Source organism: Polyodon spathula, chromosome 1, assembly GCF_017654505.1.
Source record: "Polyodon spathula isolate WHYD16114869_AA chromosome 1, ASM1765450v1, whole genome shotgun sequence".
Lineage (NCBI taxonomy): Eukaryota > Metazoa > Chordata > Actinopteri > Acipenseriformes > Polyodontidae > Polyodon > Polyodon spathula.
This window is the reverse complement of record NC_054534.1, coordinates 56,296,789-56,319,388: the sequence shown is the minus strand read 5'-3', so window position 1 is coordinate 56,319,388 and position 22,600 is coordinate 56,296,789. Positions and strand designations below refer to the sequence as shown.

The window sequence follows — 22,600 nt, the reverse complement described above, 5'->3', positions numbered from 1 at the left end:
TTTCCCTACCTTCGCTACACATTTATTGATGAAAGAATGACCTTTTCTTTCCCTAGGATCAACGATCAAATGTTGATTCAGCAGATCTGCCTTCTGCTATTTTGTCCAACTCCTGTACAGTCAATAATTGCCTTACTTAAAGTCAGCAATCTGGCAACTTTTAATATGTAGCACTTGATTAGTTTTCCTGAAAATACTCTGTTTTTTAAAAAAAAAAAAAGATACAGCGTCAGTAAATTTAAAAAAGCACCTTTTAAAATCTGTTTCCCTGAGTCATCATTTCAATTTTTTAACATGTTTGAATGGTTAAGGATTTGTCAGAACAAATATGCTGTTGAATCTTTAATATATGACTGACTTTGCAGTTTTTAGACCCCAAGGCCTGTGTTCCCACTGCCAGGCTGCAGCATCAGTAACACTCATCCACAGCTTTAAACATTCAATCATAAATTCTGAGGTTGTGCTTTCATCTTAAACAGTTGTCGTCTTGACTTTTTTCACGTCCCTTCTGGAGACCTATTTTTATCCACAGATAAATTGTGCTAAGAATTCTTGTTCAGTTTCATACTTTTGTCCTTCAGTAAAAAAAAAAGGTTACCCAGAGAGGATTGCCTTGATATTCAGTTGCCCATACCCTGACCCTTGCCCTGAGGTGACCCCAAACTGTTTTCATGGTATAGGGTTATTACAGCCAGCAATGTAGCCGATTTGTTTTGTTGATGTATGAGTTTGGACCAATTTCTGTTAATAAAATGGCAGCCTTGGAGCAAGTCGATTCCCTTACATTTCATGCGTTCAAAATGAGACATATAAAATGTTTGTGTTTAGACACTGCTAATTTGGTGTGCAATTCCACACAACGCTGTACACCAAAACAAAAATACAGGCTTATTATTCAGTTCCAGTAAGGCTGGATGTAGTACGTATGGTAAAGGCGCTCCGCGTGGAGTGCATGGTGCACCCTATAGCTTGGACATTGCCAGTTCGAATCCAGGCTATTCCACTGCCGACCATGGACGAGATTTCCCAAGGGGTAGTGGACAATTGGCTGAGCGTCGCCTGGGTGGAGAGGGCTTAGGTTGGCGAAGGTGTCCTTGGCTCACTGTGCACCAGCGACCCCTGTATTCTGGCTGGGGCGCCTGCGGGCTTGCCTGTAAGCTGCCCAAAGCTGCGTTGTCCTCTGACGCTGTAACGCTGAGGAGGCTGCATGGTGAGAATGCAGAGAGAAAAGAAACGGTCGGCGTATTGTATTATTTAGGCTCAGCTCACAGCTACCACCCTCGCGCTGACTCAGGAAGTGGTTGTCTTTGCCGCTCCAGAGTCAGCGCGAGGGTGGTAGCGGTGAGCTGATTCTAAATAATACAATTGGCTATTTCAAATTGGGAGAAAAATGGGGCAGGGTTCGACATTAACCACGGCCTGGCGGCCCGGGGCCGGTAGAGATTGCAGTTTGAAAACAGAAAAAGTTTATACCATTTACCATTTACTACCTCTTAACATTTAGATTTTTGATTTCTTACTGAGTGTTTACTGTGAGCTTGTTACCTCTACGCTGGCTAATCAAGCTTGGAGTGAAACCTGCAATGGGTCTTATTTTCATCCCTGAGTAGTCCTGAATTATGTTTGAAAAGCTCAGATCCCTTAATGAAATTATTTTGTAACATCTGTTTGTATTATTTCCTGTTTTCCAGTTAATAAGCTCTATGAGCTCAATAGCAGAACACTGTCTCCCTTCTTTACTCCGCACCTTGTTTGACTGGTACAAGCGTCAGAACGGAGCTGAGGATGAGTCATACGAGTACAGGCCTCGATCCAGCACAAAATCAAAAGTGTATGTTTATCTGTTTTCTTCCATATACACCCTAGACGCCTTAATGCTCCAATCATGAAGCCACTGTTGTGTTTGTAAAATGATGTTTAAAGCTCTCATTCATGTTAATTGCACATTATTTAGGTAGTGTAAATAGGATATGTATTATTTGAGATATATACCAGCATCTCGTCAGTTAGCACTGATATTAATGGATAATCATACTGAGCCTCATTGACAATTCAACCTCTGATGGGGTTACCTGATTGGGGTGGATCAGGGGTGCATTGTTAGTTATGTACCTGAACATTTAACTGACATTTCTCACTGGTTCAGTCTTTTTATTATGAATTTACTTGCGCTCGAATTTCATTGTAGTTTAAAACACATGCTGATTGGTTTTGCATTGTGTTTAACTTTTATTGTACTTTTGATTTGTTTTTTCCTCTCTGTTTCAGAGATGAGCAGCATCGTGACAAAGATTATCTGCTGGAGCGGCGAGACTTGGCTATAGATTTCATGTTTTGTTTAGTTTTAGTTGAAGTTTTAAAACAGGTAAACATTTCACTTTAAAAAGCTGTTATCACAATGCTGTCATGGTAATCTAGCCAAGAGATGGACCGGGCAATGCCAAAATGATCACTCGCTTATAAATGTAATACTAATGTGTGTGCATTCATTTTTGCTTGCTGTTTTGAATTTCTACTACTAAAACTCATTTAAACTTTCAGAATACCAAGTATTGGCTAAACATAGTGAATAATACCAAATGAGCTGTTCTCAGATGGCCAGTTTATGTCCTCACTGGATAATTCATAAACAGCATTACTCCCAGATATTATCGTTGGCAAGCTTTGTATCTGTGCATTCCAAACAGATGTCTGTTGGGCTGTGCAGGTGAAGACATGCTTAGAAACATTTGAAGCTTCTGGTTGTCATGCCAGTGATTTGAGACAGCAAGTGAAAGAGACTCTTAAGCTCAAAGGAGGCGTTGTTTTGCCCTGTTGCCACCATAGTCAGGTTATAGAACTCTCTCGTGCTGCTCGTCACATTCTCGGACTGTGATGCATCTTTTTATTTCTCAGAGAGCAAGTATAGTTCCTTCACTTTGATGGAAAAAGTGTTGTAATTTATAGAAATGTTTAAAAGAAAGTATTTGTCAAAAATGGTTGCTACCTCTGTAGTTTTTTGTTCTGTATATTCTTTAATAATAGGATTGAGAAAACACACTGTGGAATCATGTAATCTTAAGTGTCTATTGAGTATGAACATTCCTTTTGAGAATTAATTTTCCTTTTGTCAATGAAGTACATCTGCGCCGTTACAGGATACTACTGCACAACGGCTGGTAAACTTTGAATTGCTGAAACAAATAATAGCTCTAAATTATAGCCACTGGAAATGCAAGACTGTATATTGTTGTCTGTGTGTCTTGGGTGGCTGAGTAATGTTGTGTTGTGTACACCCATTGGCTGCTAACTGCTGACAGCCAAAGCTACAATGAACACTGTGTGCTCAAAAATCCATTGCAGTAGTTATGGCTGTGAATGTGAATAGCAGCATTGACTCGATGTGTTTGTTCTCCAGATTCCTCTTCATCCAGTGCCAGATGCTTTACTACATGAAGTTCTGAACTTGGCTTTTAAGCACTTTAAACACAAGGAGGGGTAAGTCATAAGCACACCACAGGGACATAGTGAAAAATACCCAGCCCCCCCTAGATTTGAACAGACAATACACATTTGACATTACTGAACACTGCTTTTTTCTTGTATTTGTAAATTCATTGTAGGCTATTAAATTTGTTGAACCATGCTCTGATTGTGAGTTACAATATGGTCTGTCTATTAAGAGTGGGGTTTAAGTCGGGTGAGCTTGCAGGGTATTGTTTAGTTGTAGGCACTTGGACACCTGTTGATTTGTTATTGGTGGTAAGTGAAACATTAAAGTAAAGTTTGGTCCTGACACCAGCATTCCCGTTTTTAGGTCTGATTTATTCTAATAATATTGGTGGTGTTCAGTCTGTTTTTTTTTTAATATATATTAATCTGTTGGAATTACAGATAATGTAAATTTTCTTCGTATCAGCTCAATAACCTTCTCTAAGATGTAGATTTTAGGCTTAAAATAGATTTACATTGCCTTTCATTTTGGTTTGTGCCTGTGACATTTAAAAATGAATTAAGAAAAAAACTAACCATGTTCCTCTTCAGTCAATGATGATATTAATTTACTCTATCCAACAGGTGTTCAGGACCCAACACTGGGAATGTTCATATTATAGCAGATTTGTATGCAGAAGTGATTGGAGTTCTCACACAATCAAAGTAAAGAGACTTTTTTTTATTTATTTCCATTTACTAGAATGGACATACCCTTCAATAGTAAACATATGTAAACATATTTTGCAATATATATGTTGTTTTATTATGAAGTAGAGTTACATGTACAAAACACTATTGCAAAGTTGCTGCGGAGATGAACTTTATATGATGTGAGTTGGCCTGTGTGTTTGTGTAGGTTTCAGGCTGTCAGGAAGAAGTTCATGACAGAGTTAAAGGAGCTTCGACAGAAGGAACAGAGTCCCCATGTTGTGCAAAGCATCATCAGCCTGATAATGGGGATGAAATTCTTCCGGGTCAAAATGTACCCTGTGGAGGATTTCGAAGCTTCATTCCAGTTTATGCAGGTATGACTGCTGATCAGTTCTACAAATGGGTTGTTTTCTTTTCAGGTATATGTAGATCTCCACATTTTTCTTTTTTTTTTTTTTTTTTTTTTTTTGTGAAAAAATGGTGCAGCAGGGACTCTTAGTCTTTCCTAGCTGCCCAGAATTCTAAAACAGCCAAGTTTTGTAACCATTTTGTTTACTCAGTAATACACAAACTGTCAATTACTATTAAAGAGGCTCTCTTTGGTACTAAAAATCATTGTTTTATAATTCCTGTTGCGTGGATTGGCTTTCCCCAGTAGCACATGACATGACGTGCAGAGCACAGCAGCAGACATGTGACCAATATCGAAGGGGTTTCGTTTAGATCATTCTTAAGTCGGAGTAATGGATTTGTTTATGAAGGATGTGAAAGAAAAACTTAAGAAAAACAAATTCACAGAAAAATGCAAGCCTGCGGCGTGGGAATCATTTGTTATTGTGGGCAAAGAAGGAAAACAAGTTTTGCAAAACACACATTTTACATCTCAATTCCATTTGCTCTTGTGTTAAGTTTGTAATAGAATCATGCATTTACGAGATCATACTTCAGTTCATTTGATCGTCAGATAATGTATTTATCTTTGTGTCTTTTACACAAACATATATTTAATTTTACAGTCCTCCTGTCATGATTGATTAAACACTAGTTCAGCCAGATTTCCAGTTTTACTGGAAAAAAAACACTGCTTTAATACTGTATCTAGTCAGTGCATAAACTAAGCTGTTCCACTGTTTTTTCAGGCCGTGTCTAAAACAAGAATTTTAAATCGGGTTGGATCGGGTAAATAATTGTTGGTTAATTTGGACCCGTGAAGACCTCTATTGTGTATACGTAAGGTTCTTCATTCTGTGAAAGCAACAGGCCAGAGCTTCACACAATTACATCACAAAACTCTGTATAATATTAATTAATGTCTAGATTAACTAGTAACATAGCTAAGGCTTGAATCCACTGTCTCAAACCATAAGCTCCTTAGCGCTTTATGCTGTCTTCATAAACTTCAGTCACTGTCATTTTACTGAAATTAACTTGGTCAGTAAAGCTTCTATTGTTATTTTATATGCATGGAACATGCAGAGAGCATATAATCAGCAGGGGATCAGGGATCAGTCATTGCAGAATGACAGTGTGTTCAATTTTAAATTCATACACATATAGGTGGTATATGAACACTTCTGATATGATAAATCCATCTATATTTAAACTCAACCTTTAATGAAACTTTACTGGGTGAAGTTTACTAATGAAATGTTTCAGTAACCATCACAAAACTGTCTAATAGTCAGTATTTATATGTAGTGCATGGTTTCCATATGCTGATGCCAACGTGTAATTAGAATTTCTTTTCCCCGCAATACAGGAATGCGCCCAATATTTTCTAGAGGTCAAAGACAAAGACATAAAACACGCACTTGCTGGTCTGTTTGTAGAAATACTGATTCCTGTAGCTGCTGTAAGTACATTTACTCTATAGTGAAATTTGGGGGAGGGGAATTTTAGTTTCTGTATTAATTCAGATTCTGTTTGTAAACAACAACGGTAATCTTCTACGGTAATTTATAGCCTTTGAGTGTCATAGTTAACAAAATTTAGAGTAATGAGATGATTTGTGTTCAAGTGTAATTAAATCTGAACTGAATGTGTTGATTTTTCTCATGATAGAAATCCTAAATAGAGTAGATGGTTTGCTCTGTGTGATGTGTTCAATGCACATGATGATGTTTTCTGAGAACCACAGTTTCAGCTTTGTTTTCTCCCCAGGCTGTCAAAAATGAGGTTAACGTGCCATGTTTAAAGAATTTTGTGGAGATGCTCTACCAGACCACCTTTGAGCTGAGCTCTCGAAAAAAGCACTCCCTGGTAATCTCATTTAGATCAAAAATATAGAAAAATGTTTTTAATGAGAAATTGTGCTTTGAAATCTACAGATATTTAATAAAGTGTGGGAGTGAGAGAAACTTACTATGTTATGTAGAAGAAAAGTCCCCTTATGTTTTTGAAGTGTGAAGCACTCAATAGAAGAAAGCTGATGCCATGCATTTTTTAGGATATACTTTTATTTTAGACTTTGTTTTATTCCCCTTCAATCTGAAAGACGACCTCCTGACCAATACTACTGCTGACTGGCTGAGAGGCACTCTCCACCCTCTAGTGTTGTCTCCTAGATCAGTTGCATTGTTTTTGTTCTTTTAAAAATTATGTTATTTTATTCAAGTGAACTTTTCAGCATTAGTTCCCCTGTTTTAATACAGACTAGAACTGTCGTCTAGATCTGGTTGTCTTAGCATAACTCCACAGAACCAACTTCAGAACTGGTGCAGACCTAGGGGTCTATGTTAATGACCTACAGAATGCAGGGTCAGATCTAAATACTGCTACTCTATGCTGCTGTTATTAACTTTACTAAATAAGTCCATATTTAATAATGGAGCATTTTTATAAGTTTTAGATTATTAAATCCCCCAGGTATGCATTCAATTATGTTTTCTTGTCATATTCTGTTAGGCTCTTTACCCCTTGGTCACATGCCTGCTGTGTGTCAGTCAGAAGCAGTTCTTTCTGAACAACTGGCACGTATTTCTACAAAACTGTTTGTCACACTTAAAGGTAAGTCTCTCCTCAACACATTACGTATCTTATGGCTTCAGTGCTTCAATACCATGTTTAACCTTTGAATGAAATTTGTGTTGATTGCTCCATTTATTCAGTATTACTATAACCTTAATCTTTACTTTTAACCCTTTGATCCTTAAATAAAAACTAAAATAGTCCTGCGTTTTTTGGTAACAAACCCAGGAGTTTTGAGATACATCACATATGTCAATACTCTTCATAAAATGCAAGACTAAAACAAGGAGCTGCAGAAACATCTGAAATTATCTGTTGTCTGATGTCTTGACCGATCGCTTTTTGCTGACTTCTCAGTGAGCTGACGAGCTATTTGGTTTTACTTTCACGAATACTACTGCAAGGCGGGTATTTTCCATTAAGATCCCCATGTAAGGGTATATAATGTCGCTCCAAATTGCTGCTTTTTAAAACCGAGGCGGTTTTCTGGTACTTCAGGCAAACTGGCTTTCCAGTCTTCGTTAAAAACAACAGCAAAAAAAATGTGCCCGTCGACCTCCCATGAAACCTACGGAGCTCATCCTGAACTGCCCGGACAGTCCTCCTTTTTCCAGTCATTGTGGCCTATTTTTTTTTTTTTTTTCCAACTGATTCGCGCTCACGCCTAGCAGAGCTAAGCTCAAAGCAGAAACCGAAATGTATTGTGGGAGTTGCATTTTAACCACTCCCCACATGTGTTTGCAACGACGACAAAAATGTGTTTTTTCAGCGACAGGTTAAAGGTATAGTACTTTTAAAAAACTGTGCACTATTAGAAGGGCCAAACTTCGGAACCACTGTTCTAGGCCAATAATAATAAAGCCAAAAAAAAATCATGGTGATGGTGTTCTTACTTCAGTGTGTTTCCAGACACATTTACTTCTGTCCTTTTACAGTAATTCAGTCCATTAGTCTCTGCATGTCTGCTTTATCAACTAACCATGCACTAACTACCTGCTTGCTGTCTGCTCTACTTTTCATTTCAGTTGTCTTCTTGGACAAGCTTTGTGTAAAGTACCATGACCACTGTGTTGTTTGAAATATAAAACGTTTCCAAGCCATTTTTTTTATGTCAGCAATGCTGTAATGTGCTGTTTTGTCTTTTCAGCAGATATTTTTTTCTTCAGTTTTTACCAATAACCAATTGTTATATTTTACTATGTTGCATTTTTTTTACATCTAATATGCATGTGCAATGCACCTCATTATCATGCTTTTTATGTTTTTTGTTTGTTTTTTGCTGACTTATGTTGCTTTGTCTAGATGCCATCTAACAACAGTATAAGAAAACAAATAGAAACCCTGCAGGTGAGTTTTACAGTGTTGTGAGCTGAGGGGAGTGCTTACTTGGGTTTGAATAATGGCAACCATATTTAGACCTCATATCTGTCTTGACAAGTACTGCCATTGACTGGTGTTTAAAACTGAAGTTAAATGTGGTACTACTTTTAGATGTGCACAGTGTTGATGTATATATGTATGCATGTATGTTTGTATGTGTGTGTGTGTTTTTGTTGTGGTGTTTTGTGTTTAGTTTTTTTTATGTACACCCTGAAGTGTGCTACCACAAAAAAGGTTACTTCTTCAGAAACAACACGTCAGTATTAATGCTCACCTACAGTAAATGTGCTTTTCTCAATGTGAAAAACCATTAACTTGACATACTTAAGTGAGCACTAACACTCATGTGTTTCTGACTATAGCAGTATACTAAAGTTGTGTAATACTGTGTTATTATTAAAGTGCTGTATTATAAAAAGATATGAACAAGTATGGACTGCATCCAAGTTCAGTATTTCAATGTGAAGACTGTTTAGTGACACGTGTCCTTTACATTTCCTGAATTACAGTTCTAGTTCTAAGTGCCTGCTAGAAAAGTTCATTTCTCTCCTCCAGATCAGTGTGCTGTGCATACAGTAGTCTCCATGGGCAAGATCAGTGTTCAGAAAGCTTATAATGTCTGCTCGGTGCCATTCCTGCGTATGAATAGTGGACTTTACCTTTTCAAATTCTGTCAATAGTGCTCCTTTCATGAGCTCTAAAACAGGATTAGAAAAATTACCCTGTACCTGTACAAATTCCTTATTTTTCATATACCTTTCAATGGAAAATAGGGTTTAATACCTTGTGAACATAATGTACCCTAGTGAAGTATGAGAAGCAAAGTGTCATCCACTGAATAATGTGGGGGCAAAGGCGAATCCCTGAGTGCTCAAACAGCATTGAGGTAAAAGCAGCTTACGTCCTATTCTGGTTCATGTCTATAAGTCTAGCTCAGATCCTAGAATGTGCTTTCTATCCATGGGGGTTTGTAATGAAAGTGTAGTTATGGTGGTAAGGAATTCTTTGTGGACAGGGTTTCAGGGAGCACAAGCAGCAGTCCATATTGTGTGTAAAAAAAAAAAAAAAAAAAAAAAAAAAAAGTGTGATATTTAAATCAGTAGTACTTCCATTGACAGATGAAGCACTAGCCCGAAGCAATCAAAAGATTAAGTAAACAACAAAGCAAACTGGTTTAAAAATAGGGATTTTTGTTCGCTTTGGGATAATCTAATACCAACTGCTTTTAATAGAAAGCCAATTTATTGTACCAGGTCATCTTAACTGTAAAGAGGTTAATTGTATCACTGAGGATCCCAGCATCCCTGTGCTGCGCCAGAGAGAGTCATGATGCTGCTTAGTCATTGGGAGTACAGGACTGGGAGGGTTAAAGTAAATTTCAACCTTTTTAATAACATTTTAAGAATGTGCAATTTAAAACTTCACTGAAAATAATACAAGTACCTCAGAGATGTCTACCAACACTGTAAAAGTAGTACAGAGAGAAGTACTGTAGGACAAACTGAAAAACCTACTGTTAACAAAGCCTTTTAATGCGTAAAAAACAGCTCCTTATTTAACCAAACATCCACATTGGATTTACTGTGCACACTGAACTAACTTTGAGTTTCAATAGTTAAATAAAAATGGTTATATTAAAATAACATGTCACAATCGAAATAAAGCGAATGTGTGCTGCATTGTTTTTTTTAAATAGCAAATCGCTGACTTGGTTTTACAATACGGGCCTCAAAACATCTCTCACTGTAAACCGCCTGTCGAAAGCGGAAGGCACAGAATTTGAGGAGTAACTTAGAAGGTTAATATTTTATTTACAACATATCAAAATATGATCATTAAATGTATGAGTGCCCCAATGATCTAAACTTCCTCCATCAAGTCATAAAGCTTTCTGTCTTTATCCACGAACCGGACTTGATCCAACCAATGTGAGTGATAAAATTGTCGGTATACTTGCAGACCCTTAGGAAAAAATAAAATTAGTAACATAATGGTAAAAAATTAGATTTAAAAACGCTGTTTTGTACAGAAAAAATGGTTAAATATTTAAATAAAAATGATAATTAATTGTGCTGTAACATTGGAGTATAAAAGCAGTAAGTTGCTCCACATCGGGCCCATTTCCCAAACAGTCCCTAATGCCTGGTAAAGCCCTCTTTGTCAGTTCTTATTGCTTACATGACTTAATTAATTTAGTTAAATGCATTTTCTGTAATTACGCTTGTTTCGTATTTTACTTTTATATTTTATTTTCCTATTGTGTGTCTCTAAAACTGGGATGTATAATGTAAAGGAAGATTCTCAAGACAAATTTAAGTAGAAAATCTAGGCCACTTTTTTGTTCTGTCAAACAGAGTAGCCCCTAAAGTACTTGTACTGAGCATCAATGTACAACATCCAGACTTGTTTAGTGAAATGTGCCTATTTACTGTGATGCATTGCTTATTATGTACAGGATACTGCCCTCTACAGATTATAAGGAGGCATGCTCTGTTTGCTTTAGAAACAACATGTCTCATTGTTGAAGCTGTGCAGGGGTGCTGGGATTTAAATTGTCTGTACAGACGATCTAAGAAGAAACCACATTGCAAAGGTCATGTTGTCATGCTTTATTAATTTGGTGGAAAGTTACTTCATGAACTTAAGCTTTTAGGTACATATGATAACATTAACATGCTGCTCTTGTAGAAATGATTAGCTTAATATTATTATTTAGTATCCTAAGCATCTTATATAGAAATGTAGAGTCTGGTTCTTCTGTACAAGTAATGTCTGGTTGTGGTTTATTCACAGAATAAGGATCCCAAAATGTCACGAGTTGCACTGGAGTCACTCTACAGATTACTATGGGTTTATGTAATCAGAATAAAATGTGAAAGCAACACTGTAACACAAAGGTCAGTACATAACAAATTTGTATTAAAAGAAAAGCAACAAACTTGTTTTGAAAGTATATTTTGAAAAAAATATAGCTAAGTCTAGGATAGTAACATTTATTGTATTGAGATCAGAGGCTTGCAGGACCATCATCCTTATCAGTGATCATGACTCGCCCCATATCGCACAGTGTGCTAATTTAGGGTTAGATTGCTTAAAAGCTAATTTTAGAGTTAGTTTGATGGAAAACAAATATTTTCAAAAGAATAAGATCATTATTAAAACTGTGGTTTCAATATAGTCAGTGACATCATCATTTAAAGCATTGCCTGATATATCTAAGATAATTCTTTTTCAAATTGCGATGATAATTGGTTTAATACATTATTTAGCATGAGTTATTTAGGGTTTCCAAATACTGGGATTTACAGAGCAACCTATCCTTTATTCCTTTCATCTGCATGTCCAAATTTCTACATGTACATATCGTGGATGTATCTGATTGTGATCTACAATGTAACACTACTGATAGTTCCAATGTTGTGTACAGCCATGGCTGGTGATATGTGATTAAGAGATTATCTAAGGTTTTTAACTTTTTATTTGACCAAGGTTTTGGCTACTAAGTGAATACAATGAGTTTAGTCCAGCTATTTGGCCTGGCATAAAATGAACTTGGCTGCAAGCATGTCAAAAGATAATGCTGTAATTTGGTCAGGTTGTTATAAAACAGATTTGTTTGTACTGTAAATAGTTTCTCTTCCTGTTTTATGTAATACTTTTTTAGGACAGTCATCTGTAATGGTGCATTAAACTTGGATTTCTAAAGGAAGTACTGGGTTTAAAACTGAACGTCTTATAGCACTTTGGTTTTGCATATTTAAGGAAGATGCGTTGAAGATGGTTAGAGTTTAGAACTGGGAGCCAGAATATCTAGGTCTTGAGTCTCTGTACTACCACCAGTGTCCTTTAAGGTCCTGGACCAAGAGCTCAAAGCACTTCTATGTCAAATTGCATGCATGCAGGATCTTACTGTAAATACACCATGACCATGCAGTTTACCTCTCTCCCCACAGTCGCCTTTTGAATATCGTATCAGCACTTTTTCCTAAGGGCTCGCGCAGTGTAGTCCCCAGAGACACACCTCTCAACATCTTTGTAAAAATTATTCAGTTCATTGCTCAGGTGAGTGTTTCTTTTAATTCTTTTTTTTTTTTTTTAAATATGTTTTTTAAAATTAAAAAAAAAAAAAAATCTAAAACCTTGGACCTAATAAATGTAATACTTTTAACAGGTAAAGTATACCCACCTCTGGTTTGAGGTCTGTTTTAGTCTATCATGAAATACGGGTTATAATAAGTAAGTTGCTTCAAGTCCCATTTTATCTGTTTACACCTCTTTCCCATACACATTTATGATGTTATCAGTTATTCTGAGTGGTGAGTTATTGAATTTTAATCAATCTTCTCTGTATCAGAATACACCTGGCTATATATATGCCAGCCCTATTACCAGCTTTTGAGTAATTCCCATTTTCAAGGAAATTACATACTATATTAACAGTATGAAGGATGAGCTGCCAATTAGGATTCTATTGACATAGGCAATGCCAGGTGGCTTCTGATACAGAGAAAATTATTTCAAATATTGGATAAAGAGAACATCATACAAATAGGGGATAGGAGAGTAAATAAATAAAATGATGTTTGAAGCAACTTACCCTTTTTAAACGTTTTTCAAGATTCACTATGGATGACAGGCCAAAACAAAGGCTTAATTGTGAAGCATGTCTTTATAAAAGAGTTGATATTAATTTACAGAAGTCAACTATGTGACCTCAAGCAAATCAACCTAGTATACTATAAACCCTAAAGTGAACAATCCATAAACCTTTTTCAAAGGGTATTTGCATGTGTATACACTTAAAGTATGGGTTCAGTTCGGTTCGATTTTATTACATTTGCATGTTGAAATGTTGGCATCCTAATAATTTATCTGTTGCTGTTATTTTTACTGAAGCAGTATAATCACAGGCTTTATACAGAAAGGGTTTTCATTTAAACTCAAGCATAGCATGTTTCACAAAACATACTTGGTCCAAACTGGATCTGTTTGAATAATCATGGGTAGTGATGAACACAAAACATGAATGAACTGCACTGACTGTTCCTTTTAAATCTGAATCATTCTGTCAAATTACAGATTTTTTGACTTTTGAGTCCAATATCTTCCAAAACAAAAATATGACAAGTAATTATGCCAGACATATCAAATCTTGAGCATGTTTCTTTGTTTTTCCTCTGAAAAGTAACCATTGTTCTGAACATTAAATATATTTCCAGGAAAGACTTGATTTTGCAATGAAAGAAATTATATATGACCTGCTCTGTGTCGGAAAATCACATAAAACCTTCACAATAAATCCAGAGGTAAAGTATTTTCTATTGGCGACAATTACTGATATGTGACTGTATAGTAAACGGGTGTGTTCCGTCTTGTGTTCTGATAAATTGGGAAACATCACTGTGCCTCGTTGACTGCATACCATGTTCTATGATATACATTGTACAAAAATGTAACATTGATATTTGAAAGATGTTATATTATCCTCTTCAGTGTTTCTTGCTGTAAGCCACTGTTCACCAAATAACTGTACTACCTTGATCATTTTAATCCTAGTGTTCTCTCACCACAATAACTCAGTATTAAAATCCATTTGAAGCAGTCTTGAAGCCATCTTTTATAGCTCACAAGATTTGTACTGCATCTGTACTAACACTGGGGTTTATTCCAGAGAATGAATATAGGTTTGAGGGCATTCCTGGTCGTAGCTGACAGCCTACAACAGAAGGACGGAGAGCCTCCCATGCCAACGACAGGGGTCGTCATGCCATCCGGGAACACGCTGCGAGTAAAAAAGATCTTTCTTGCTACAACCTTAACCGATGAGGAGGCGAAAGTGATAGGTGGGTACTTGCTCAAAGCATGTGCATTTATTGCAGTTCTGTTCACTGAGTGATGGTGACTGAGGCATTCCATTTCCAAGACTAATGGTGGGGATGCTTCATAACTATAGTTGATTTTCTTCTGGAGAACAGCAACTATTATTTTTCATGTTCCACAGATTTTCTTTCATACAGGATCAGCATCAGATTTGTTATGACCAAAAGCTACTGTTTTGAAGTTGCTTATAGAATATTGACTAAAACGTCAGGAAATAAAAATAAATGGTGGAAATCTCCAGAAAAAATGTCAGTTACTTTTGATGTGTAACTCGCACCATTACAAAAGCAGTGTAGTGAAAATACTGATAGTGCTTCGTTCAAAAATTCTGGGTTTTAATTATATATATCTATATATCTATATATAGATATATATATTGCTCATGTTATTAACTAATCACGCATGTGTTCCTGATTTATTTTTCTTTAGTAGTATTGTCACTGCACTGCGCAATAGAAATGTGCTGAAATTCTTTCCAGCAGCTGTTATGAGGCACAGTGACTCCTAGCTCCTAGACTCCTAGTGACTCATTTAATTGAGATTAAATATTAACATTACAAGAGAGCAGAATAACAGTACACCGAAGACTATAATTAAAACAGATGTGTTACAGTGTGTGTTTACATAAAATAATGTATCACAGTTAAGTTTGTTACATTGATTAATTCATATGATTATGTATTTCAGTCCTTCATTCTACTTTTTTATGTTGTGTTTCGTTACTGATTGAGTTTACTGGTATGGTAGAAAAATGCAGCATCATTATTGTATGGAGAAATCTTTTTTGAAAAGGTAATATCTAGCTCTATATAAATGTATGGTTTAAAAAAAAAGTCTGTTGTTCCAGGCATGTCACTCTACTATCCACTGGTAAGGAAAGCCTTGGACAATATCTTGAGGCATCTTGATAAAGAAGTTGGAAGGTCAATGAGTATGACCAACGTGCAGATGTCCAACAAGGAGCCTGAGGATATGATCACGTATGTAAAAATACACTTGAATAGAATTTAATTTCATAATTGGTATCAATTTGTACAATAGGTTTTAAGTATGATTGATTTGCTGATGCTGGTACTTTTGGGAAATTGCAGTCCCTGAAAAAAAAAAAAGTATTTTTGGATGATATGGAAATGCAAAAGTAGAACATAACAAATGGTCTTTAAATAAATTAAAAACACATTGAACATGTGTTTTTTTTTTTTTTTTTTTTTTTAGGGGTGAAAGAAAACCTAAGATTGACCTGTTCAGGACTTGCGTGGCTGCTATACCCAGGCTGATTCCAGACGGCATGAGCAGGGCAGACCTCATTGAGCTGCTAGCAAAGTAAAAGGACTTTTCACTACATGCAGCCGTCTAACATTGCCTTTTAAAATACCTTCAGAAGACATCTGTGACAATTCATTACCGGTTGTATAAACCTTTATTATGTAAATTGAAATGTCATTGCTGGTATTCAGCTGATTTATTGTTGTTCACTTTCAGACCTACACTTACCATAGACTGTTTGTCAGACTGCAAAATACAAATATTGAGTTCCTCGTCTGATATGGACCTCAATAAAGATAACATTCCACCGTCAATGCATTGCATTCCTGCAAAGTACTTGTGTATGTCTGTTGTCAGCATTAAAAAAAAAAAAAAAAATAGAAAAAACAATTTCCTGTTTAAAACTGATGATCAGTATATCCCAAACCTTGCTGAAGATGAACATTTGACTTGTATTGTAGCTACTTTTCTACCTGAATTTTAATTATATTGTTTGTTTTTAGTAAGTACAGGTACATAGTGACCACATTCATAGTTTTAGGAGATTATTGTCAATATCAACAGTTAAATTCTGTCAATTGTTTTGAAGGCATCTGTAAAAAAATAATTTAAAAAAAAATCAGTGGGTTCCTCCCCAATTCTGTCAATTTTTTGCTCAAACTCCTTTCTGTAGGCTGACCATCCACATGGATGAGGAGCTGCGAGGACTTGCCTTCACAACTCTGCAGGCCTTGATGGTGGACTTCCCGGAGTGGCGCGAGGATGTACTGTCTGGATTTGTGTATTTCATTGTGCGGGAAGTTACCGATGTTCATCCAACACTCCTGGATAACGCTGTGAAGATGCTGGTGCAGCTAATCAGCCAGTGGAAACAAGCGGTGCAGTCAAACAACAAAGGCCAGGAATCTCAGGTTCAGTTTGATAAACGCATTGGGTATAAACCTGACGTGATTTTTATTTGACCGGTCTGTCTCTGGTTGTTGTTTGTTCACAAGTATACAGCTATGGCCAAAAGTTCTGCATTAACATATAGAATTAATACATTTTCATATAGTCAAATGTAACCTGCTGCATAATGTTACTTTATCATATTTAATTAAATACTGTTTTCTGTTTTCCGTATACTTAACATAAAACTGACAAAGTTAAAAATGTGACATTTCAAAATCCAACATACAATAGTGTGTGTGTGTGTCTGTGTGTGTGTGTGTGTGTGTGTGTGTGTGTGTATATATATATATATACACACACACACACACACACACACACACACACACACAGTGCCTTGCAAAAGTATTCAGACCCCTCACCAATTCTCTCATTTTACTGAATTACAAATGGTACTTTGAAATTTCGTTCTGTTCGATATTTTATTTTTAAACACTGAAACTCACAATCAATTATTGTAAGGTGACATTGGTTTTATGTGGGGAAATATTTTTAAGAAAAATAGAAAACTGAAATATCTTGCTTGCATAAGTATTCAAACCCTGTGTTGTGGAAGCTCACAGTTTGCACCGATGAAAGAAATTGCCCTAGCGAGGACACAATTACCTTACCATTGGCCTCCACCTGGGAATCATTAAAGTTGCTGTCACATTTTCTGGATAAAAACCCCACTGTTGAAGGATCATTGGTAAGGCTGTGAATCTGAAGGAAAATGAAGACCAAAGAGCATTCTACAGAAGTTAGAGAGAAAGTAATGTAAATGCATAGATTAGGGATAGGGTACAAAATAATATCCAAGTGTTTGGATATCCCAGTGAGCACAGTTGGATCACTAATCAGGAAGTGGAAGCTGCATCACCCCACCCAGGCACTGCAAAGAAAAGGCCGTCACTCAAAACTCAGCGCTCAGACAAGAAGGAGACTTGTGAGAGAAGCCACAGAGAGGCCAACAATCACTTTGAAGGAGCTACAGAGTTCAGTGACTGGGAGTGGAGTAATGGTGCACCAGTCAACCATATCAAGAGCTCTGCATAACACTGGCCTGTATGGGAGGATGGCAAGAAAGAAGCCGTTACTCAAAAAGTACCATCTGAAAGCACGTCTGGAGTTTGCCAGAAGGCATGAGAGTGACCCAGCTGCGATGTGGGAAAAGGTTTTGTGGTCAGATGAGACCAAGATAGAGCTTTTTGGCCAAAACTCAAAGCTCTATGTGTGGCGCAAACCTAACACTGCCCATGCCTCAAGACACACCATCCCTACAGTGAAGTGTGGTGGCAGCATCATGCTGTGGGGATGCTTCTCATCAGCAGGGACTTGTCATCTTGTTACAATTGAAGGAAGAATGGATGGAGCAAAATACAGGAAAATATTACAAGAGAATCTGCTTTGGAGTGACTCAAGAACAAAAAGGTGAATGTCCTACAGTGGCCCAGATAAAGTCCTGATCTCAATCCTATTGAGAATTTGTGGCACCATTTGAAAATTGCGGTCCACAAGGGTCGTCCAACCAACCAGCCAAAATCACTCCAACACTGTGTGCAAAGCTGGTACATACTTACCCCAAAAGACCTTAAGCTATTATTGCAGCGAAAGGTGGCTCTACCAAAAATATTAATGTGTGGGGGTTGAATACTTATGCAAGCAAGATATTTCAGTTTTTTATTTTTCTTAAAAATATTTCCTAACATAAAACCAATGTCACCTTACAATAATTGATTTTGAGTTTAAGTGTTTTAAAAAAAAATATCGAACAGAACGAAATTTCAATGTACCATTTGTAATTCATCTTCTTTGGTTTATTACTTCAAAATGGTCAGAACATTATTAACTCAATTTGTTTTTCAAGCATAAGGTTTTTTTTTTTTTTTTTGACATTTCTCATCATGTTTGTTTTGCTGGTAGCGTGGTGTTCCAAATGGCAGCTCCCACTCCCTGCCTCTCGAGAGGTCCCCTTACTCCAGCGTGTTCCATGTGGTGGAGGGCTTCGCTCTGGTGGTGCTCTGTAGCTGTCGGCCAGCCACAAGACGATTAGCTGTCAATGTTCTCCGAGAAGTGCGGGCCTTGTACACAGCATTGAGCATTTCAAAGGTACACCCACCCCCTGTTATGTCGCCCCTCGCTATATTGCGGCCCTGGAGTTGCGCCCCATTTTTACTGTCTAACTGTGTATGCCTTTGCTGCAATATACATAGGCATTTAGAATTACTGTTAGTTTTATTTCGTACTGCACATCACAAACAAAAATATACAAAACAATTAAATATCAAAATAATTAATATCATACTGTTATCGTATACACATGTTTTGCACAATAACACAAAGCAAATTAAATATCTACTTGCTGAAGCGTTTGTTTTTTTTTTAGCCAACAAGGTGTTCACTTGTGGCAGCAGCAGTACACTAGCAAAAGTCAGAAGGCAGTGACGTCCGCTCCCTAGCAGTAAGCCTCCTATGTCGGGGAATGTATTCTTTCAATGCAGTGGGGTTGTGCATTTGAGAAAGGAGAGGAAAACCCATGAAATTAATTGGAGACTGAAGTTGATGAGAAGCAATTACCCTCCGCTGTACGAATTAAAATGTGCTGCTTTTTATACGAAAAATGAGAAAAAGCAGGTTGCGTAGAGGATTTATACTGGACCCTGACGCCCCTGATAAAACGAAAGTGGTATATGTGTAAAGGCACATTATGGCAACCTAACAATTCTGCTGCTTGGGAACTGTAACATATTCCTATTTCTCCTGGACAGTACATTAAGTAGGGTAAATACATTTTTCATTTATTTCTTGCTCAAGTTTACAAAAATCCACGAAGTCATATCCTGTTTCTACTTCTTTTCACGCCAAGATACAGGAGACTTAATAGCTTGTTCACCCCGTTATCCTACCAGCATACTGAAGGGCTACATATTCCATGAGAGCCAGGTCTACATGATATATCCACTAAAACCAGTGCAATAAAGATAGCTTAGATCTTTTATTGAGTCCTGACTGTACTTGTTACTAATATTAAGTATCCCTTTCCTTCAGGGTGATGAAGAGCTGGCAATCGACGTTATGGACCGTCTCAGTTCTTCTGTTCTGGAGAGCTTCATCCACCTCACTGGAGCAGATCAGGTGATTCCTTCTGGAACTCTTGGAGTTTCACAGGTTGTAGAATTCACACTTTTGGAGCAAACTGAATTCTGGAAGACTGGAAATGTTTTTTTTATTATGCAATTAACTTTGCTGCTGTACCTTCTGTGCCTAAATGTAACACACTCTCTGATCGTTCCTTGTAGACTAACCTTCTGTACTGCCCCAGTGGGATTGACCTGCAAACACTGGCCGAATGGAGCTCCTCTCCCATCAGCCACCAGTTTGATGTGGTCAGTCCTTCGCACATCTGGATCTTTGCACATGTGTCCCAAGGCCAGGACCCCTGGGTGATCACCCTGTCCAGCTTCCTGAAACAAGAGAACCTGCCCAAGCACTGTCCTACAGCACTGAACTATGCCTGGATGTTTGCTTACACACGCCTGCAGCTTCTTTCCCCACAGGTGGACATAAAGTAAGTGTCTTCTAGATGGAGAACTTAAGACCAGTTACCACACCTGTACATGCGTCATTCCAATGAAAGTTTCTAAATGGTTGTCCAGTTAGTGAACGAGATTTGTGACCAAAGAGAAAAGAAAATGTTTTCTTTAATTTGAATCCTCTTTTGAAGATACTCGTAAAGTGCCTAAGTTATTTGTTACTAGTATTGTATTTTTGTAATCTTTTGTAATCTGCCTGTGAAATATACTGAAATTTAGGTTTAGATTTAATTATACTGTTAAAACGGATGTATTTGCTGTACCTTTTTAGAGAATGTGCCAAGGTAGACGGCCTATAAAAAGGTCTTTACATAGTTTACAAAGGAAAAAGTACATACTGTACAGTAAACTGCAGCAGAAACAGAGAAATGCACTTCCCTTCAATCTATAATGTGAATAAATTAAATAATATTTAGAGGAGTACTAGTGGCAGTGTCAGAAAGAAATTCATGTGCATTATTATCTCGAACCTGTTTCTCTAGGCTGGCCAACAGATTTGAGAAACATGGAACCATTTGGAGAGAGAGTATGGATAATCAGATAGTTTTAATGTTTATTAGTATGTGATTAGTAGGTTTTGGTCCCCAAAGTGGATACTGTTGAGTGGAATATACTTTGTTTAGGTTTCTGCTGTTGGCAGTACAGGGTGGCTAATCTTTTTCCAATGTAGTTTTGTCGCTGTTGAGGCAAAGCAATATTTTATATGCTGTCACACTGGGTGGATATTGATGTTAGCAGCTCCTCGATCCTCCTCTGCCAGAGCTAATTCTTATCGTTGCAGTATGTTTTGTTTTGTTTTTTATCCTAACAATTTGACAGATTTGGCAGGGTTTATGTATAGCAGTGGTTCCCGGTACAGTATTCGTTCTTTATATACTGGTATGTAAATGATATTAGGATCTGTGTTTGACTGTGAGGAATTTGAAATCTTTTCCAGATGTGTCCTTTGGACCCTTTTTACAAGGGACTGTGTAGGGGAAATCTGTAGAGCAAATGCAGGAAGTGGTATAAAATAACTGATGATTGCGCCTCAGCCACACAAAGGCGCCCATGCAGAGCCGCCTTATCTTCGCCCAGGTTGTGCAGGGGGTATTAGAGTTGTGTAAGAAAACGGACCCTGAACTGCGCATGCTTTTACTATATATAATTTTTAAATATCACATGCAACTACACTTCTTTGTGTTTTCAGTCTTAAAATAATGTATATCTTGTATACATACACACTTATACATGACTTGGTATTGTTTTTTCTGAAATAATTAAGTTCGCTGCAGCCATTATTGAATTTAAGCTAGTGAATATTTTTGTATTACTGTTGACTGAAATTCTCTATAAGTGTGTGTGCTGTTTACATTAACATATGTTAAGTTTGCTGTGATCAGTGAATCTGTTGCACCAGGGTCTTGATCCCATTCACTGATAGCAAAAAACAGTTTGGTGTGATCAGTCCCTCTGGCATCAGGATCTTTCCACATGGCCAGGACCCCTGGGTGATCACCCTGTCCAGATTCATCTGATTGAGGTTTTCCTTATGAAAAGAATTGGTGTTGTGTATGCATTTCCTTGCTACATTTTTCTTTATTTGGCTGAAGGTCTACCACGGTCTTGTAAATGCAGTGTTTATAATGTGATGCCCCTCTGAGTCAGCTCCCTGTTATCTTCTCAAATTTGTAACAGTGCCCACGTTGCTTTTGCAGTAGTCCCATAAATGCCAAGAAGGTGAACACCACAACTAGCAGTGACTCTTACATTGGGCTCTGGAGGAACTATCTGATCCTGTGCTGCAGTGCAGCCACCTCTGCTCCTTCTTCCACCTCGTCAGGGTCTGTGCGCTGCTCCCCACCTGAGACGCTGGCGTCAACTCCCGATAGCGGATACTGCATCGACTCCAAGGTGAGGAGGAAACCTTCACTCGGCCCCTCAGCTTATTGATTAGGGATACATGCTCAAGAAAATAACAATACTGTACATTGATCAGTCAGTGCTCTTAGAGCGTATTATATTATGTATTCTTCAATTATTTCACCGATGGAATTGCAATTATAGTTCTTTTTAACCAGAGATTTATTTATTTATCGATTTGATTAAATTTAATAAAAATTGGAAATACATGCTTTTGTTTTTGCTTTGTGTACTGTTTAGACCATCAGAAGTTCATGCTTGACCTGCACATTTCACACTTGGTCTTTCTAATCTCTTTCTGTGTTTTTAGATGATCATTGGCACTCCGTCCCCCTCCTCCTTGTTCAAGCACATAGTCCCCATGATGCGCTCTGAGAGCATGGATATCACTGAATCCCTTGTCCTAGGGCTTGGCAGGACCAACCCTGTAGCCTTTAGGTGAGTTACTTGTATATGGGAAGGTTGTACCATGAATCCCAATTTTCTTTTGAAGGAGGTTAGAACTTGAGGATTAATTATTCGTATACTAAAATAAACATAGCTGGACACCATTGTGTAAG

General features: G+C 37.3%; 1 protein-coding gene across 20 annotated transcripts in view; it reads left to right on the top strand.

The window, feature by feature from the left end:
* LOC121319840 (protein furry homolog-like) overlaps positions 1–22,600 on the top strand; it is a 183,340-nt gene that overhangs the window by 103,454 nt on the left and 57,286 nt on the right. For 15 of the 20 annotated variants that reach the window (XM_041257812.1, XM_041257831.1, XM_041257821.1 and 12 more), the window contains 21 exons: positions 1,692–1,831; positions 2,269–2,365; positions 3,398–3,477; positions 4,057–4,137; positions 4,331–4,499; positions 5,885–5,977; positions 6,286–6,384; positions 7,030–7,131; positions 8,395–8,439; positions 11,266–11,369; positions 12,426–12,534; positions 13,692–13,778; positions 14,144–14,315; positions 15,200–15,332; positions 15,568–15,675; positions 16,292–16,529; positions 18,469–18,654; positions 19,594–19,680; positions 19,845–20,113; positions 21,836–22,031; positions 22,351–22,478. In XM_041257812.1, the coding sequence (XP_041113746.1) occupies positions 1,692–1,831; positions 2,269–2,365; positions 3,398–3,477; positions 4,057–4,137; positions 4,331–4,499; positions 5,885–5,977; positions 6,286–6,384; positions 7,030–7,131; positions 8,395–8,439; positions 11,266–11,369; positions 12,426–12,534; positions 13,692–13,778; positions 14,144–14,315; positions 15,200–15,332; positions 15,568–15,675; positions 16,292–16,529; positions 18,469–18,654; positions 19,594–19,680; positions 19,845–20,113; positions 21,836–22,031; positions 22,351–22,478 (2,723 nt within the window). The remainder of the gene's footprint in view (positions 1–1,691; positions 1,832–2,268; positions 2,366–3,397; positions 3,478–4,056; positions 4,138–4,330; positions 4,500–5,884; positions 5,978–6,285; positions 6,385–7,029; positions 7,132–8,394; positions 8,440–11,265; positions 11,370–12,425; positions 12,535–13,691; positions 13,779–14,143; positions 14,316–15,199; positions 15,333–15,567; positions 15,676–16,291; positions 16,530–18,468; positions 18,655–19,593; positions 19,681–19,844; positions 20,114–21,835; positions 22,032–22,350; positions 22,479–22,600) is intronic. The other 5 variants (XM_041257872.1, XM_041257802.1, XM_041257785.1 and 2 more) reach the window with 1 other exon arrangement.